The sequence below is a fragment of the Coturnix japonica genome, chromosome 6 (assembly GCF_054131305.1).
Source record: "Coturnix japonica strain WE chromosome 6, WE-NBRP24, whole genome shotgun sequence".
Classification (NCBI taxonomy): domain Eukaryota; kingdom Metazoa; phylum Chordata; class Aves; order Galliformes; family Phasianidae; genus Coturnix; species Coturnix japonica.
The window spans coordinates 24,420,351-24,439,390 of NC_140668.1; the positions used below are offsets into that span (position 1 = coordinate 24,420,351).

A 19,040-nucleotide genomic window follows, 5' to 3' on the forward strand; every position below is an offset into this window, starting at 1 on the left:
GCAGGAGACATTTGAGGGGGGCCCATCTCTTACAACATTGTCCCTAATGGCCTCAAGCAGAAACCAAGTAAAAGGAGAGACACCTGTTTAAAATGCCACCAATACCAGTTCTAACACAAATGCTTGATTATTGGTCACGTTTATTTTAAGAACAGAACAGCTTTTCATCCTAGATCCCTACGTGAGTTTATTGCGCAACTGAGGAAGGACAACAACAAGAAGTCGTGTCCTGCAGAGCACGTTGTGTTTTCCTCCTCTCCTTCCCTGGGTGAGAAGCAAGCCTGGCACAGAGCACCAGCAGCTCCCTCATCCTGCACCTGCAAGGATGCTTCAGTAGCATTAAGAACATAAATAAATACAGAGTAGTCAGTATCAACCAGAAATTAAGTTATTGCTATGTTCTGTATTGGACACTGCGGGTAACTCACTTGATAACCAGCAAGAGAGGGGATGGGTCTCAGACTGCCCTTGTATTTTTGTTGGTAAGAGATGGGGGAGGACAAGGTTAATTTTCTCCCTGCCTTAAGGGCAGCAGTTATCTACCTCAGTGGGAATGAATCTTTGTCATTCAAAACAGGTGATGGAGGGGGGGGTGACAGCCTCAAAACATATGGTAAACTCTGACCCACCTGATGAATTTCCAAGGAGTACACAGCAAAGAGTACTGGCTGCTCCGGACCTGCAATAGGAGCTGCTGAGTAACCTTCACCTAGTAAAGAATTCCAGGTTCAGACTTCCAAAATAGAAGGAGCCCAATGTCACTCTGAGGGCTGAGCCACAGCTGTTAACACAATGTAAAATAAGGGTAAGGAGCAATGTGGGCTTGGGGAAGCACTGGTGAGGCTCTTACCACCGCACACAAGGTCAGTCTGACACAATTCCACTTCCCTCTGCTGGTGGGACAGGCTGGGATGGCCAGCGTCTCAGTATTGAGTGAAGGCAGCTATGAGGCTTAGCATTAAGAAGTCTAATACATACAAGACCACTGGCCACCACTGATTATCACTAAGCTCAAAGTTGATTACATGTGATGAGCTCACAGCAGTGTCACTCCCCACCCCACAGTGTCCCTCCCCACGAGTATTGGCTGGAGAGCAGGAATTTGAGCAGATGAGGAGAACTGTAAGAACCACCTCTGCATCTCAGGCTGATGGAAAAGCTGGAAAAGCAGAGAGGTCCCTTTCAGGACATTCAGAGATGACTTTTTAGGCATCGTGCAGCTGGTTCTCTTTCAGCAGGATCTTCTCTCCAGGCTTGAAGGCAGGCATCCCCAAGTAAGGGCAACTGGCACAGCGGAATGCATCCCCCAGGTAGCACTGCCAAGAGACAGAAAAACACTTCTTGTCATCATGGCAACTCTCAGTTCTCTCTTCCTATTAAATGCTTTTCCCACCTAGAGAAATGACCTGCTCCTCAGCATATGCCAGCACAGAAAGCACTTCCCTTCCACCTCCTCTGGGCACATGCTTGTTTAGCAGGTAATGGATCTGGTGCAGGGCACTGCACTCACACAAAGGAACCAAGTTTCCAGCCCTGCAGAAGGGCAGCTCTGCTGTGTGCTGGCTTTGGCAGCTCCCTAACTGTACTCCCATAAGGTGACCTTCCCCACGGAGCAAGTGAAGCACAGGGTCACTGTCTACTCTGACTCATGTCAAGGTGGCACTAGCACTGTCAGCACACAGCAAACTAGTGCAGAGCATGTGGGCTGTTCTAAGAGACGAGATGGTAAAGCCAGAAGCTCTGCAAAGCAGGCAGTATTTGAAAAGCAGTAAGCTTTTAAAGTAAGCAGTAGGACTGCTGCAGTCGGTTCTCAGACACAAACTGCACCCCTGCAAACCACAATACACAAACATAACAACTATTTACATTTCCACAGGCAGATTTGGGCTGCGAGCTCTTCTTCTCCTGTTCCAGCTCTTCAGCCAGGCCACATGTGCTGTAGAAAACAAAGAAGTCACTTGCGTCGTTCTGATTAAAAGCTATGAGTTATAATCTTCATTCCAAAACTTCTCTCATGCAACAAGCCCTCACTCAGTCACACAACACAGCTGGCCCTGGGACTCTCATGCTCTGCACTTTGTTCTCCAATAGCACAGTTTGCAAACCAAGTATTGAAGCACACTCCTCCAGCTGAAGCAAGTGACTCTAAAGCAATTTGCCACGTAAACCATTCCTCCTTAAAAGCAGTGGGAACAGGATTTGAGTGAAGGCTGCACAAACTGTGCAGCTACCTCTGAGAAGGCTGCTGCTCATACCACCATGGCAGTTTGCAGCAGTTCTGGCACAGATAGCCAGTTCTCACTGTGTTTGGATTTGCATTCAAATAGCCAAGATAAGGGAAGGACACGAACCAAGTGAATGATGCTTTCCCACAATCTATTTCAAAAACATCCACCTCTAAGGTTTCATTGCTATGAGCTAAGAGGTACACGGACATGCTAATCTCAACACTGACCAGTTCTTGCAGGCTTTCTTTTTGCCCTTTTCTTTGCAGGACGGAGCTCTGAGAGAAGCTGGATCTGGCTTTTTCAAATCCTCTGAATCCAGCAGCTCATCAGAGTCCAAAAGATCCTGGAATAAACCATGAAAGAAAACACACAACAGACAGACTCATTAGTAGGGAATGACATTGCTGTTACATGCACAGAAACACTCCCTCTCAACAATACCTTTCCCTCAACTCTCACCACACCTGTGGGCACCCAACACCTCAAACAGCACCTGAGAAATTTTGCCCTGGGGATGCTTTTCTACTTCTTAAGTTGTAAAGCTTCCCAAGAGGAATGACTGAAACTAGTTAGAGTAGAAAAGAAGAGAGAAGGAATGACAGCCAAGTCTCACAAATAAAAATGGATACCATCTCTTCGTCATTCATATCATTGGCAGACAGTGTCCATAGCTTAGCAGTAGCTGGGTCCACCGAGGGTTTTCCTGCATCCAAAATAAAATAAGGAACAGTAGGTACCACAGTCACTGCTCCATCTATTTCCAGCAAGCAGAGCTCAAACAACTTTAGAAAGCATCACTTCACAGGTATTTATGCAGCACTCCCTACCACAGGGATGCTGGTCACTTCAGAGGAGGGCAATTCCTACATACAGCATAAACCATGCTTTACCTGAAGGACTTGTTTTCTTGGCAAAGGATAGTTTGAGTTGACTTGAAGATCCCACTTCAAAATTGGGTTTCCTGCCTTCTATCTGAACAATGAGAAGATCATTGCCTTGGTAGCCCAAATGCTCTCGGACTGACTGGGCCTCCTCTGCGGTCAGAGGTTCCTTTTGCAGCTGGAATGCAAGACCTTCAGTTATCTCACACTGAGCCACCTTATTTCAATGCCCCATCCACTACTGTGAACACAGATAATCAGTTGTGTCTGGCTTATCCCTCAGAACAGAGGAGGAGTCAGTCCCAGCTGCAGTGCAGCACAAAGGGCTGATCAGTGTGGTGTGAACCACTAGGCATGACAGAAGACAGGTTCCCTCCTATCTTCAACCCTACAGAATAACACCACATTTGCAGTAAGAAAAGACTGGCAGACAGCATCCATGAACATTCACAGTGCACCAGGGCAGCTAAACAGTTTGCTGTCCATCAAGTCCTCATCTACTTTTAGGTAAGAGCAGGAGAGAGTTCTGAAAGCAGTGAGTACAAACATACCTCCTTCACCTCCACCAGCCCAGAGAGAGTCAGAGCTGCAGGGAGTTTGGCTGCTGTCTTGATTCTGCTGTTGTTTTCTGGAAGACACAAAAGCAGGACATAGCAAGAGGGAAGAACAAGGATGGTAGTGACTGAAAAACAGGCATGGCACTTGAAACCTGGAAAAGCAAGAGATCTCTGCAAAGAAGCATGGAAACCACAGCTCTAAAATGGGCCTTCTCCAGTAAAAGCAGGAACAAAACAGAGCAATTTGTTCATTGGAATAGTGGAAATGTTGGTTCTAGCTTCAGAAACATACACCAAAACCACAAAACAACAAAATCCCCCAAACACTTTCACGTATTGCAGTGAACAACCCATGAATTTATTAAAACCTGAACTGCTAAATGATTGTTATATTCAAAACTATAATACTCCAGAGCCTTGCTCTGGTAGGCAAAACTATTAGACACTGCTTCCTGCTGCCTTTCATTTCAGCCTAATTCTCACAGGAATTTCTTGGCTGCCAGGAAATCACGGCTGATGCAGATTCTCTTACCTGATTCTGTAACCACGGGTTCTTTCAGGAGGACACGACCCCCAGGCTTAAGTATCCGAGCTATTTCTGCCAGTACCTCTGCGCTGTGCTGCACTGTGCTGCCTGGTACCATGCCAGAGAGAATCACATCAAAACTGGACTCCCTGTGAGCTGCTGCAGAGAGAGAGATGAAGACAGTACAATTTTATGTATGTATACACTCATAATTCTTTGCTTAATAATCATTTCTATCTCTCCCTTCATCTCTTGTATCTCTGTATAACAGTGGTAACTGAATCACAGAATCATTAAGGTTGGAAAGGACCTCTAAGATGAACTAGTCCAGCTGTCTACCTGCCACCAACACTGCCCACTAACCATGTCCCCAAGTATTACATGCCCACGTTTCTTGAACACCTCCAGGGATGGTGACTCAGCCACCTCCATGGAACCTGTGCCAGTGAATCCCTGCTCTGAGAAGTTGCCTTTTTCCTAATAACCAACCTGAACCTGCCCTGGTACAGCTCAAAGGAATGACCTTTCATCTTATCACTGTTACCTGGGAGAGAGGCTGGCTCCTTCCCTTCCACATCCTCCTCTGAGAAGCTGCAGAGCCATGAGCTCCTCATCTCCAAATGACCCATCCCATTCCCTCAGCTGCTCCCAAAGCTCTGGGCTCAGACCCCTCACAACTCCATTCCCTTCTCTGGACACACCTCCACATCTTTCTTGGAGTGAGAGGCCCAAAACTGGGCAGCACTCAAGCCAACCGGCTGAAGACACCAGTTGTAAGAAGCACGAGCAGAGAATACATCTGGTTTCACTGTATTTCATTGTAGCACCACGGGTGCTGTCTGACTTACAAACCAGGGCACAAGAAAGCTCAGAAAGCAGCCGCTCCTTCTCATTTTAAGGCAGATAATGAAACACTGAGCTGGTTCTTACACTGACACAACTGGTCGACGTTCTCCACAGACACACGGCTGTCAGCTCCCACCGAGGCCTGGACGGCATCCACCAACCCCTTCAGTGCTTCCACGGGCGAGGAGCTGTCCCAGATGACGGCCACGCGCTGCCCCGAGGTGATGCCGTGCTCCCCCATGTCCACCTGGGGGTGAGGAACAGACTGTGGGGTCAGAAAGGAACGAGAACCGCACCAACACCGTGCCTATAGCCCATGTGAGCCACAGCCTGAGGCTTCAGCGCCGCCCAGCCGGCCTGAACCTACAGAACCTCCGTGGCTCAGAAGGGCTGAAAACCCCCCAGAGAAGCGCTCTATGTGAGATCAATGAGGAATAAAAGCCAACCTGAGCTCACCTCCCCACCCACAGGCCGCAACCCGCCGACCCAGCTCTGAAGTGAAGCTCGCACTCACCTCTAGCCCTCGTCCCGCTCTGACGTCATCACGCACCGCCCCTTACGTCACCGCCGCTGCCCGCTTCCAAGATGGCGGCGGCGGCGGCAGGCGGGCTGAGGCGTGCGGGCTGGAGGCTGTGGCGGGGCCGCGCGGGTGAGGGGGCGCGGAGGGTGGGGGAGGGGAGGGGAGGGGAGGGGGCGCGTGCCCGCGTGGGGCCGCGAGCGTGACCGTGACCGTGAGCGTGACCGTGCGTGGGTTGGGAGCGGGGCGGGGCAAGGTGAGCTGAAGGGCAGCAGGGCCGTGCCGCCAGGGGGGGCTGTGGTACTAAGGGGTCTCCCGGTGCTTGTGGCAGGGGCGGCGGTGGGTACCGGGGGTGATGGGGGGGGTTATAACCGGGTGAGCTTTAAGGTCCCTTCAGATCTAAGCCGTTCTGTGTGAGTTTATGGTTCTATTTATGATGGAGGGACACGTCCCTGCATTAATTTCCCTTTCAGGACTCAGGTGCCAGCTGTACAAACCCCAGCAGGGGCTCCATGCATCGGCTGCACTGAGAAGAGTGTCTGAGGAGCAGAGGAAGGAGCCGCCATCAGCAGCAGCATCCTACCAGCAGCAGTTTGACACACAGCAAACAGACCCACAGCCAGAGCAGGAGGCCCAGAGCACACACACCAGGTATCAGCCACTCTCTGTAGAGTTAATGAGGCCTCGAGCAGCTGTTGTCGTGCCACCATCCATCACAGAGCTGGGGGAGCACCAGCCCTCACTGCTGGATCTCTGTGTCAATCTGCAGTTGTGGTGTCATGCATGTAACTGAAGGCCCTGCTGGGGAAAAATAGAGCTAGTTTAGCAGCTATTTTGTGTTTCTTTTCCTAATGAAGTGGGTTATCTGAGGCCAGTTGGTCTCCATCTGGATTGAGCCTTCCCCTATTTCCCTCTCCTCTAATGGTGAAGGGTCATTAGGAATCCCTTTTCTGGGGAGGATTTTACAGGAGAAGGTGAGATGTCTGCTGTGAGCAGACCCCTGGGACATGTCCACACACACAGCCCAGGTTGCTGTGTGTGTTGGTGATGTTCCCTCACTATACCAATGCCTTCTCATAGTTCCACTGGCCAGGGCGGCCAGGAGTCAGAGGACTATGAGAGCGAGGAACAGCTGCAGCATCGAATCCTCACAGCAGCGCTGGAGTTTGTGCCTGAACATGGCTGGACGGCTGAAGCCATTGCAGAGGGAGCCAAGGTATGTGGGAGAGAAGCAAAGAACCAGATGGAACTGAAGTTCAAAGAGAGCCAGGCCTGCATGCTTCCCCCACATACTCTTGGGCCGTGCACCTTGGTCAGCAGATAGTACTGGGTAGGAATGAATCCCAACAGGGTAACACTCAGAATTACACTGAAACATGATGTAGTGATCCTAAAGAGAGGAACACAGATACAGAAAGAGCTTTCTTAATGCAGTATTGTTTTGTTTAAAATCATATAATATCACATGCAGAATAACTACAACATATTTCCTAGCTGGATCTTGTTTAACAGTGTATGACCTGGTCTGTGCTTCTCCTCTTCTCCCTGCAGACTCTTGGACTCTCTGCTGCTGCTGCAGGGATGTTTCGCAATGATGGCAGTGAATTGATCCTGCACTTTGTGTCTCAGTGCAATTCCAAGCTGTCTGAGCTGCTGGAGGAGGAACAAAATCAAGTGCAGCAGGGCAATGCAGAGTGAGTATTGGGTATGAAAAGACATCTTCCTTGGCAGGCACTCACCATCCCAGACACACTAGATACTTTTAAGTAAAGAATGTCATTTACCCAAACAATACCACCTTTCCCAGATGGAGAGTTGAACTACAAGCACACAGATTATATAATACTTTGCATCTCTGTTGTTGAGGTGGGAAAATGATTGGTCTCTCAAGTTGATAACTGCGTTTAATATGGTTGTGCTTTGTAGGAAGAAGCCTACGGATCAATTCCTGAGAGATGCTGTGGAAGCCAGGCTGAGGATGGTGATTCCATATATTGAGAAATGGCCACAGGTATAAAATGAATATCAAGATTATCATTTATGTGTGTGCCTTTTAAATACCCTGTGGCCTTCAATGCAATCTCCACCAGAATAGGTCAAGGTTGTAAATGAAACCCTCACTGGTTTCAAATGATTCACGGCCTTCAAGAGGACAGCAGCCCTGGAGGAAGGCAGTCTCCTTAGAACAACCATTTCTTGCCTTTCCAGAAAGGCAGACCTCTCCATTTTTCACTCCACCCAACTGGGATCCCCAGGGAATAATACTTATGTGTCTGCTTAGCTGTACTTACAGTGTCACTGCCATGTCAGGCTCCCTGTAGCATTGTTCTAGCAGCACTGGGATCATCCAGTGATTGTAAATGCAGAACTACTGCTTTGTTGCAAGAAACTGCCTGCTTGCCATTGCAGGTGACAAACCCTTGACAACCTGAGGATAGCTCTGTGTACTGGGAGGCCTCTATGCTTCAAAATTCATATAGAAGTTTCAAGTTTTTCTTCACCAGATCAGAAAGGAATTGCAACCACAGTAATAAATAAAGTTCCCAATCTTGGGCTGCAAAGGTCACTGCATAGTTGGCCTTTCTTGTCCAGAGTCACTGCTGGCCTCTGGGTGGCTGAACTCAGCTCTCCTTGCAGAGAGAGAAGATAGGATTCATGTTTTATTTGTTACAGATTAGCATAGTTTGGTGAAGGACGTGGGTGGTTTGTGACTCTCTGGGCGTTGTTAGTATTTTCAAAGGCTGCAGGAGCTCAGGAAGGCCATTGCGGCTGTCTGTTCTGCCCCTTCATAGCTCGTTTGAGTTCAAAGTCAAATTTGGTTTGACTCCTTCCCCACAGGGACACAGCACAGGGGTGAGTCATCTCTGCTTGTGCTGCATTTCTGTGCCTGGAGAGGCAGCTCATGGAGCCAACACAGAAGCATTTATGTTGAGCAGGGAGCTTGGGCTCCCATAGAGGCCGAGTCATGAGCTGAGCTGCCACGCTGTATGCTCTGTGCAAGTCTTGCTGCTTGGAAAGGCCGGTGCCAGTGAGTAGAGCATGGAGGTCTCACTGGGAGCTGGAAGCAAGTCAGCAGCAGCAAGAAGAAAACAACACAGCAAAGAAACATTGGTCTGTTTTCATGCAATGTCATCCTCTCTTTGACTCTTCCATTTATCTGTGTATTTCTTTCTCAGGCTGTCAGCATCCTATTGCTCCCACATAACATCCCTTCAAGCCTCAACCTCCTCACCAGCATGATTGATGATATATGGCACTACGCTGGAGACCAGTCCACAGATGTAAGTCCTTACACCTTGCAGACAGGCTGCTTCTGCCTATCTGTGCCTCAGGAAAACAACAAGTAGAACCAGGCATTGAGCTGTGTCTCTCTTGATACAATCCATTTTTTGAATGAAGGAGATGCTTTCAGAAGTCCCCCAAAGCCTTCAGAAGCCATACGATAGTTTTCAACAAGACATAGAAGCTAACGGGGCGAATTCTTTCCAATGGGAGTTGTGCAAATTAAAAGGACCTGCTTTCAATCAGTCAATGCTCCTTTTGAGGTAGACAGACCAAACTGTTGAGACTTCAAGGCTAGGAAGTCAATCCAATTCAGGTAGCAACAGTTGCCTCTTCCAGCAACAGCAGCAATGACAGATTTGACTTGAAAACTTTAAAGAATCTATCTAAAAATACCAGTAGCTTATTAAAGCTTTCATCTTTCTGGCAGGGAATAAAAGGAAATTATTACCTTACTTGAAGCAATTAATACGTTATTTTAATCCATATAGATGTAGGGAAAAGCTGCATGAACCATTTAACAAACTACTTTAATAAACTTCTTTTATCTGAGTATGAAAGAGAAGTTACTGCAGTGGAAAATAATTAAGAGGACAGAAAAAAATATATTAAAGGAATAATCTAGAAAAAAGAAAACCTGAAAGGCTGCAATTGCATCAGGAACTGCAGGTCCCTTATGGCTCATGAAGGTCATCAGGACTCAGAGTCTCCCCACTGAAGTGCTTGTGTGGGATGCTGCACAAGGAGCAGGAGTTCAGTCTCAGAAGCATTGGAGATCCAGCTGCAAACAGTGACAGCTCACATCACCTTGTCGGCCAGTTGTGATGCAGGCAGCAGAGCTTTCAACTTGACTGTTTTTGAGATTAAATGAGTGTTTCCATTTTCCTCCTTCATTGCAATCATGAATGGAAGAACTGGTGTTTCTTCTAGGTACCCGTATAATTGCTGTAATGAAGGAAGCAGCAAATGAAGTTGGAGACCTGTTTTTAAAAGCATATATCCATTTTGGCTGCCAGTGAATCCGGAGCAACTGGAAAAGCTGAGGAGCTGGAGTTACCTGTGAATTTTTGCAACCTATTGCTGTAATACATCCTACAGCATTGCTGCCAGCAGCGCACTGACATAGTGACAGAGCAGGCAATACTGGTATTCCAGTGATAGCATTTGGGAAAGGTGCATCCCTGTGATGCCTCACACAGTTCTGTCATCACTTTGTCCCTTTCCAACACTTTTATACCTTGTACAAACTGCACTTGGAGTTCAGTTCTAAATACAGCCAGCAGATCTGAGCGTCACATCTCCTGCTTGCAAGGATAAACCTTTGCACAGTGCAGCCAACCAGCTGGCTGTGTTTGCTGTAGGTGCCTACTTGCAACCAGAAGCAGCTGGTGGCAATTGCATTCTGTGGTTTTATACCCAGTGCTCACAATCTCTGCCTGGTGCCCCAGGAGCAGCTGTGCTGTCAGATGTCGGTGCTGGCTGGCAGCCCACGAGCTGCATTCTGTCAGGAAGGAATGTGTCATCCCAGGGCTGTTTACTGAGCAGCTTCTCCAACCAGGCAGCCCAATAGTGAGGAGACAGCGTGTTGTTTTCCCTTGCAGTTCTGCAGGGCCTCTTTTGTGATCTCAGCTCACCTCTCTCAATCCATGCCCTTGCAGTTTAACTGGTACACCCGTCGTGCTGTGCTCACCGGCATCTACAACACCACGGAGCTGGTGATGATGCAGGACACGTCCCCTGACTTTGAAGACACGTGGCGTTTCCTGGAGAACAGAGTAGCTGATGCCATGAACATGGGCAGCGCAGCTGAGCAGGTAACACCAGCTACACACCATGTACCAACATGTGTGCAGACAAGGCTGGCTGTTCCATCTCACACTTAATGGAAGACCCCTGCTGTACTAGAGGCTGGCAGTGCAGCATTAGGAATTGCTGGAGTGATTAGGAGCTGTGTATTTGCAGGAAATCCCTTGTTTCTTATCTTTGGGTAGCCTTTGTCTGCAGTGCTTGGCTTCTATCAGCACCTTCCTGTAGCAAACACGTATCTGTTGGCATCGCATCTTTGTGTTCAGGTTACACCCACAATGTAAGTGTAAAGGAAAGCTGATCTCCTGTCTCCTATAGGTACAGTCAACTGGCAAAGCACTCGCCCAGGGCCTGATGGGAGCTGCAGTTACTGTAAGTAATACTGAAGCCAACAAGGCTGTGAGGGCAGAATTACTGCGCTCCATTCCACACTTAACACTAGCGTGTCTTCCCTCCTGACTTTAGATTCCAGCATAAAAGCAAACAGTTCTTCCTAGCTTAAATCCACATAAAGATGATTTTCTGGGTAGTTTGGGCCCAGATTGCTTTTCTGTGCCGAAGGAAGCTGTAACGCAGCATAAAACGAAGCCCAGAGCTTTGGGATGAGCTCATGATTACCACCACAAAGCCACACTGCCTGATGCACAAACCAGGGCTCATTGGCACTATCTGAACCAGCCCCCACCCGCAGCTATGATGGAAGCATGGGACATTTCCCATCACAGACACAGGGTCTGGGTGGTGCATTGTGGATCAGCGCTTCCACTCCGTGATCAGCACAAGTCCCTTCCAACTCAGGGTTCTACACTTACAGAGGGTGCAGCCCTTTGTGCATCACCACCCTCACCCCGCTGTGCTCCCCCCGTTGCTGACACCCCCCATGTCCCTGTACCCGCAGATCACCAACCTGACCGGGCTGAACCAGCGCCGCTGAGGACGGAGCCCCGCACGGCGGATCGAGAACGGGGCTCCCTTCCCGCAGCACCAATAAAGCCCCGCACTGTTACCGCGCCTCTCCTCTGCTTGTCCCGCACCGGGGCGGGTGGGTCGGGTCCTCCGTGCCGGCAGGGGGCGCGCGAGAGCGGCGGGAGGGGCACGGCTGCGGCCTAACAGAGCGGCACCGGGGGCGGCCATGCCGTACGCCAACCAGCCCACGGTGCGCATCACCGAGCTGACGGACGAGAACGTCAAGTTCATCATCGAGAACACCGACCTGGCGTGAGCGGAACCCGGGGGGTCCGCCCCGGAACCGGCTGAAGGGAGGGGGGACAGCGGGACGGCCCCGCGGGGCGAAGGGAGCGCGGGGAGGGCCTAGGCCGGGGTAGGCCGCGGGCGGGTGGAGCCGGGCAGGGGGCAGCGGGAGCTGGGGCTGCTCGTGGTTCCTGCACTGAACAGAGGTGTTTTTACAGCGTGGCCAACTCCATCCGGAGGGTGTTCATAGCGGAGGTGCCCATTATAGGTATCGGTTTCTTTGTCCTCTTGTCCGGCCCCTCCTGCTTTCCCCTCGGTGTTGCCTTCAGCCCCGCACAGCCGGCTGTCATAGAATGGCTTAGGTTGGAGGGGGCCTTAAAGAACATCGAGCTCCAACGAGCTCCAATCCCTGCCATATGCTGGGTGCCCTCTATCCAGTCGGGCTGCCTATGATCCCCCTCAACCTGGCCTTGAGTGCCTCCTCCAGGGATGGAGCATCCTCAGCCTCTCAGGGCAGCAGTACAAGGGTCTCGTTGCCTTTGAGTAAAGGATTTCTTAAATCTTATCTAAATCTCCCCTCTGTTAGATTAGATCCGTTCCCCCTCATCCAGCTTGTTCTGAGCTCATTTTGTGCTTCCTTGCAGCTATTGACTGGGTCCAGATAGATGCCAACTCCTCAGTGCTCCACGATGAATTCATTGCCCACAGACTGGGTGAGTGCTGGGCACAAGTTGTCTCCAGACTGCTGGAATACCTTTATCACGAGGCTGCGGTTCCTCTGCGTCCCCCTCATCTCACCCAGATGTGTCTCACTGCCCTCCTTCCACAGGTCTCATCCCACTCACCAGCGATGACATTGTGGATAAGATGCAGTATTCCAGAGTGAGTAAAGCAAAATGCCTCAGGTGCTTGTTTTGGTGGTGGGTGCTTGATCTGATGGGAAGTCCTACAGATGCTTGCTGAGAGCACTTTGACATAAAGGCTTTGACCCTTGTCTGTCCCAGGACTGCACATGCGATGAATTCTGCCCAGAGTGCTCTGTGGAGTTCACCCTTGATGTCCGCTGCAATGAGGACCAGACTCGGCACGTCACATCCCGTGACCTCATCTCCAACAACCCCCGTGTCATTCCGGTCTGTGCAACCTCTATCTATCAGCATGCCCCATCCCTGCATTACCATTGAGGCTGGGGTGGCTGGTGTGTGGGGTATAGACAAAAACAGACTTTCAGGGACATTTCATACTTCCTTAAAACCTCACTTAGAATATAATGGGAACACAAAGCAGGAATATTAGCAGAAACAGCATTGTGTGCCATTGTCCTTCTGTTGTCTCATTCTTCACTTGCTGTCTGATGACATCTAAGCAAGTATGGCCTTTTTAAAGCCTTACCCTGCATCCTCATCTCCTGGGTGAGGCAGTCTATTCATCTTGCCTTGAACACCAGGAGCAGGTGCATTCGTGTCCTCCTGTTGTGCTGCTGCATCCTCCTGCCCACTTGCTGCCAGGGCTTTGGCAAGGTCAGCCCCTTCACAAAGCTTGGCAGGAGCCCAGAGGCCCCCAGCTTGCTGATTCTTGGCTCTCAGAATGGCAAGGTGTGAGGAGCCTGAGCCAGGGCAATGCTGCCAAATGGCTCTTGCCCAGTCACCTTGGGGAGGGTTGGCAGAGCCAGAGCAGAGCAGATGCAAAGGGACTTTGTGGAGAATGTTTGAAAAAGCTGTCAGCTGGAGGGGCCTTGCTCCGAGTCCACATCCAGGGGTCACCACAGCCCGGGAGCTGCTTCTGGTGGTGAAGTTTGTTCCAGAGTGCCTAATTAAAGCAATAGACAGAGGTTGATGTCTCTTGCTTCAGCTTTGGTTGTGTGAGTGCTATGCATCCTCTTCTAGCAGTATCACAGGCAAATCTGAACTGCTGCAGAACCAAACAGCAGCAGTGGGCACAGGCTGTGACTCTCTCTATCCTGTGGGAGAGAGCAGACTGGTGGAGCAGGACATCACAAACTGAGTTGCAGTTGTCTAAATAGTCCCAATTTCCATTAAATAGGGTGAACTGCATTTGTTGCTGTAAGTCATTCTGCAACGGCGCTCCACAGTCTTATTTTAGTAGGTAATGCAATCTGTGAGGCTGGCATTCTCATCGGTTTCCTTTTGTCGTCCTGCAGGTAACATCTCGGAGCAGAGACAACGACCCCAATGACTACGTGGAGCAGGATGGTAAGTGGCATTCAGCAGGGAGTAAGAACTGCAGGAGGAAATGGGTTTTCCTCTAAGTCTCTCTGAACTCATCCTTTGTTTACTAGTTGTGTAAACCTAGAGCTGACATCCATTTCTTCTCATCAGCCTTCCCACACTAGCATGTGCTTTTCTGTAGACATCCTGATTGTGAAGCTGCGGAAGGGCCAGGAGCTGAAGCTGAGAGCCTACGCCAAGAAGGGCTTTGGCAAGGAGCACGCCAAGTGGAACCCCACAGCAGGCGTAGCCTTTGAGTACGACCCAGACAACGCACTGAGGCACACAGTGTACCCCAAGCCAGAGGAGTGGTATGTCATGGTTGACTAAAGCATATGGCCAGGCTGGCCATGTTTGGGGTAGCCTTAAGGCCAGCCTACAGTATCCAGTACAATAGCAGCTGTAGAACTTCAGTCTGCCACTCAGGGGCTGCTGAACCTAATCGCTAGGGTGATGATCACATAGGGTGTCTCCGTATTATTAATTTCTTTTTCACTGCCTTTGACCTCCCTGGGATAAACTAAGGCTGCATTGGTCAGAAAAGACCTGACAAAGTTTCCCAGGTGGCACTTAGTTTCCCCCAGCCCATGAAGAGCTCCTACACAGCAGTCAGGTGCTGTGTGTAGGGAGAATGAAGAGCACCTGAGTAACGGATAGACCAGCCACATAAAGCTGATCCATCCACCCACTCATATTAGAACCTGTGCCACAAGAAAAGCATGTGAGGTATTAGTAATTGGCAGTTACTGGACCTGTTATTCACCAACACAGATGAACTAATTGGAGAGACCAGGAATAGTGACAGCCTGGGCTGTGCTAATTGTGCCCTTGTGGAATTTGTGATCCCAAGCAAAAAGAAACAAACAGGATCCTGAGTTTTAGGAGAGCAGAGATGCAGTTTTATAAGGAAAAAAATGGGTGAGACCCCCAAGAAACTGTCCTCACAGATATAGGAGCAGAAGAGAGACGATGGCTCTTCAGAGCTGTTTTTGTTAGGACACAAGAACTCTTAATTCTCATTTATAAAAAAAATCAGGCAAGGAAGTTAGGAAATCACTGTGGCTGAGTAAGGACCTCCTGGTCAAAGGAAGGAACTGCATAAGCAGCAGAACCAGGGACACATACACTGGGAAGAAAAGAGAGATGCTGCACAGGTGTATAGGGATAGATGTAACAGCGAAGGGACCAGTGCAATAGGGGATGTGACAGAATGAGAAATGCTCACCTGTCTCTGAAGGTCCAGGCTCAGAGTAGAAACTCCACAAAAGAAGGATCTCCAACCAGAGAACCTTCCCCAGTGGCAGTCAGCCCTTAAATGGGGTCTAAGAGAGATGCAGCCAGGCTCCACCCCTTCCTGTCATGCAGCTGAAATGCCTTCACCTGTGCTCCCAGGGCTGAGCTGGTCCTTTTCCCAGGTGATCAATCAGTGTTTCAGGCCATGACTCAACAGTTACCTCAGCTGGGAAAGCTGAGGAAAACAGGGACTTGGCTGCATAGCCACATTCAAAGAGTTACAGTCAACACAGTGTCCAAGCAGAAAACAGTACAGCTCTGAGGCAAAGGGATGGGACTAGGTGGTCTTGAAGGGTTCCTTTGAAACCAAGCCATTGTTTGGTTACGTCATTTCAGCCCAGGGCATAATTTGGATCACTAAGCATTGCTTTTTCTTGTACATACTCAAGTCGCAGTGACCATCCAGCAGACATGCTGCCATTGAGCATGCTGGAGCCAGCAGCAGAAAGGCACTGGGTGCTTCAGCCAAGGCAGCGGCAAGCAGGAGCTAGGAGGGACAGCAGATGAGCTGCTGTGGTTGCAGGGCAGCAGGTAGAGCTGCACAAGGTCAGGAAGACCTCGATGCAGGAGCAGAATTTGGTGCAGGGACTGCAGAAGCTGGGGGGAACGGAAGCCTGAGCAGAGCTGCAGCTGGACAAGAGGCTGTGCAGCAGAAGGGGCTCAGCAGGCTTTCCTCCTGCCCAGGCCCCGCATTGCCAGGCTTGACTCCAAAAATACCTGTCATTCTTCCTCACTGTCTGCTCTGAGCCTACACACCATTGCTTTGATTACGTTGCCCCTTGCTAAGGCAGCTCTCAGTAAAGGGGCTGCTGAGAGCAGCATTTAGCCTGTATTCCCCACCTCCAGCTGTCTGCCAGGCGTTTTCTGTCACAGGGACTCTGCCCAGATTCTGAGATCTGCCCACAGCAATCCCAGGCTGTTTTCACTGATGGAAGGAGCAAACCCCAAAGCTTGGCTTTGATGGGCTCTGTAGGACACCTCCATGGTTCAGTTCAGTCAGTCTGGGTGGGGGTGGGCCAGCAGGTTGCAGCTCTGCATTATCTCTATCATGAGCACATCAGAAGTGTTGGTGTGCGGGACTGGCCTCTGTCACCATCACTTTGGGGGCAGAACTGGAGAGTTTTGTAGTTGCCAAATGGATCATGGCAGGTAAATTGCACCGAAATTGGGTTGATGGTCTGGGCTGTTGGCTGGGTGGTTGCGAAGCAGGAACGTCTCTGTGATGTGGAATTTCAAATCAGGATTTGAAATAATTTTAGGCTTCGTTGTGGAGCCACAAAAACTCTCTGGTTTAATTTCTGTAATGCTGGATGTTAAGAAGTGACAGGCTGAACCTGCATCCCTCTGTGGTGAGGTGTTACATGTCTGGGTGGCCCAAGGCAGCGCTGATGCAGATTCCTCTGGTGGCAGACTGGGCTGCATCCTCATGAGCCTGCTGTTGTGTGCAGTACCTGGAAACAGCCCTGGAGAGATTCTTGACAAAATTAGTGTCAAAGTTAGAAGGACCTAAAGAAGTGGTGATTGCTGTTGGAGCTGTGTGTTCCCTGATGATAATGGGTTTCTTTCCAAGTTCATCTTGCTTCTAGTGAAGACAATACAGAGACAGATGTCTCTGCTATCCAAGGATAGTTATTGTTTTGGTTTTAGTTTTGAGGCTGCTGGCAGAGTGCTGGAATGCAGCTGGACTCTCAAAGCAGACGTCATGGTGAAACAAGGTTCAGTCTCTGCCCTGTTTTCAGTAATGGACAGCGTGGCAAGTAACATGAAGGCTCATGAATGCTATATATTTGTTGCAGGTGGAAGGTTTAGTTGGAAAATGCAGTTTTATTGAGGACCACTGGTGACAGGACACGATGATCTTGGTCTCACTGGGTCTGAGGGAGGCTGGCAGGAGACTGTGGTGGGCATGGAGTTTCCTATGCTGGCTTCTCAGGCTGCTCAAGGTGGAGGAAATAGAACGGGCTACATTAATGCAAACCTTTTTCCCATGATTTGATCCAAAGCTGACCTTCCCTGCTCTCTGATTCCAGGCCCAAGAGTGAATACTCAGAGATCGATGAGGAGGATGCTCAGGCTCCATACGACCCCAATGGGAAGCCCGAGAGGTAGGAAGCTGGATGTGCTCCCACTGCTGGGAGGTGGGAGATGGAGCTGGGTGCACTGCGTTTGCTGTTGGTGTGAGTTGGATGTGCTGCATCCGCACAGAGAGCTGCTGCTCCCTGGAAAGCAAGGCAGGAGTTGCAATTAACTGGTGATGTGCCCAGGCCTGGCAGGTTTTGCCCTCTGGGTGACTCTTCAGAGTTCCTGTTACCAGGTAGGGCACTGCAATATTTGGTCAAGTGTCTTGGAGAGATGGCTTAGGGTGATGCTGAAGACACTGATGTCATCAGCAGTATTATTCACCCACGTGAGTTTCTCATGCTCTGATTGCTGCTGCTGCCCTCTCTTCCAGGTGATAATGTATTGCAGGAGTGCCTGCAGCCAGACAGCCAGTCTTAGCTTCCCCGTGCAGCTTTCACATCACATAGCTGAGCAGAGAAAACCTTACAACCTCACAAGGGCTCTTGCATTTTGGAGGGTCGTGAGGGCTGCTATGAGCTCCATGGGAGTCTGTGGCTGCTGTTGTAGCAGGGCAGTGCTGGCTCATGCCCAGAGGGGAGCTCAGCAGTGCTGGTGGCTGGGGTTCCCAGCAGATCTCCCTGCAGTGGGTCCTGGTGGGTTAGAGCTGCTGTGTGGGTGCTCTCTGGTTTTGTACCTCCTCACAGAACACTTGGTAACTTTCTCCCTGACTTGTAACCTCAGGTTTTATTACAACGTGGAATCTTGTGGCTCTTTGCGCCCCGAAACCATCGTTCTCTCTGCACTGTCTGGCCTGAAGAAGAAGCTGAGTGACCTCCAGACCCAGCTGAGCCATGAGATCCAGAGTGATGTGCTCACTATAAACTGAGGTGGCCCTTTGCAGGAGATTGTCCAGGCAGGAGTGATGCAGAAGGTTCCTGCCTCTGCCTGGCTGCACTCGGGGCTGAGGGATTGTCTCCTCATCTCCCTCTGCTTCTCCTGGTGCAGATCTGCTTGTCAGCAGCACTTCTCTTCCCAGAGAAAGCCATGATGACACGTAGGGTAAAGCAGGAGGAAAGTCTTTGCTGGGTGGGGATGGGCTTTGTCTCTGAGCCGAGTTTTGGACTGCGGTCGCGTAGTGTTTGGGACTGGGAAGCATGTACCTCAATTACACAACCCTGTCCTGTTTGTATGTCTGTTCCTTAAGTGTACTGAATAAAGCCTTAACGCCTGTGTTCAGTCATCCCTGAAAGCTCATCTGGGGCTGCAGGAGGAGATAACACATCATTTAATTCCCTCCAACAGACATTAACTTAATGAGGCCTGCTTTGGAGGGAGCGTTGCTCTGTAACTGCTGATTGCTGCTCTTGACCTACTGAGCTCTGTGATCTGAGGGTGCCAGAACCCCTGCAGCAGGTAGTGCTGGAACTGCCAGGGACAGGACTATGTTTAAAGCAGATGTTCAAGGCTGGGCTGCTAAGAGCCACATCACAGGAGGGAGGGTGGGCCAGGGAGACTTAGCTGTGTTTAAGGTCTCCTTTGGAGCAGACTCTGCCCATGTGCTGTGTGCCATGGGGCTGGGGAGTGTCTGTCACTGGTAACCCCCAGCTGGCAGCTCTTTGCAGCA

At 50.1% G+C, this 19,040-nt stretch overlaps 3 protein-coding genes across 12 annotated transcripts; 2 read left to right on the forward strand and 1 right to left on the reverse strand.

Annotated features, from left to right (window-relative positions):
- Positions 1-123: 123 nt before the first annotated feature.
- On the reverse strand, positions 124-5,582 carry CIAPIN1 (cytokine induced apoptosis inhibitor 1). 3 transcript variants are annotated; one of them, XM_015873760.2, is made up of 9 exons: positions 5,553-5,582; positions 5,123-5,285; positions 4,199-4,351; positions 3,661-3,737; positions 3,119-3,287; positions 2,858-2,931; positions 2,456-2,571; positions 1,867-1,936; positions 124-1,316 (listed from the first exon to the last, which is right to left on the reverse strand). In XM_015873760.2, exons 2-9 carry the CDS (start codon positions 5,277-5,279, stop codon positions 1,206-1,208), a joined length of 927 nt encoding a protein of 308 aa, XP_015729246.1. In that variant the 5' UTR covers positions 5,280-5,285; positions 5,553-5,582; the 3' UTR covers positions 124-1,205. The 3 variants fall into 3 exon arrangements, with proteins under 3 accessions (XP_015729246.1, XP_085407876.1, XP_085407877.1); XM_085551750.1 differs by having other exon boundaries at positions 5,495-5,573; XM_085551751.1 differs by having other exon boundaries at positions 5,485-5,573.
- Positions 5,583-5,614: 32 nt separating this feature from the next.
- Positions 5,615-11,649, forward strand: COQ9 (coenzyme Q9). 3 transcript variants are annotated; one of them, XM_015873757.3, is made up of 9 exons: positions 5,615-5,687; positions 6,029-6,206; positions 6,636-6,771; positions 7,107-7,249; positions 7,482-7,566; positions 8,732-8,836; positions 10,496-10,651; positions 10,962-11,015; positions 11,542-11,649. In XM_015873757.3, exons 1-9 carry the CDS (start codon positions 5,624-5,626, stop codon positions 11,575-11,577), a joined length of 957 nt encoding a protein of 318 aa, XP_015729243.2. In that variant the 5' UTR covers positions 5,615-5,623; the 3' UTR covers positions 11,578-11,649. The 3 variants fall into 3 exon arrangements, with proteins under 3 accessions (XP_015729243.2, XP_085407875.1, XP_085407874.1); XM_085551749.1 differs by lacking the exon at positions 6,636-6,771; XM_085551748.1 differs by lacking the exon at positions 11,542-11,649 and having other exon boundaries at positions 10,962-11,172.
- Positions 11,650-11,749: 100 nt separating this feature from the next.
- On the forward strand, positions 11,750-18,652 carry POLR2C (RNA polymerase II subunit C). 6 transcript variants are annotated; one of them, XR_014947743.1, is made up of 9 exons: positions 11,750-11,861; positions 12,053-12,102; positions 12,479-12,547; positions 12,664-12,716; positions 12,839-12,967; positions 13,996-14,047; positions 14,174-14,373; positions 17,386-17,460; positions 18,158-18,652. XR_014947743.1 is itself a non-coding variant. In XM_085551753.1 (9 exons), the coding sequence occupies exons 4-9, from the start codon at positions 12,731-12,733 to the stop codon at positions 18,300-18,302; spliced, it is 579 nt and encodes a 192-aa protein (XP_085407879.1). In that variant the 5' UTR covers positions 11,750-11,861; positions 12,053-12,102; positions 12,479-12,547; positions 12,664-12,730; the 3' UTR covers positions 18,303-18,652. The 6 variants fall into 6 exon arrangements, 5 of the variants coding, with proteins under 5 accessions (XP_085407879.1, XP_015729249.1, XP_085407880.1 ...); XM_085551753.1 differs by having other exon boundaries at positions 12,664-12,739; positions 14,205-14,373; XM_015873763.3 differs by having other exon boundaries at positions 14,205-14,373.
- Positions 18,653-19,040: the final 388 nt, after the last annotated feature.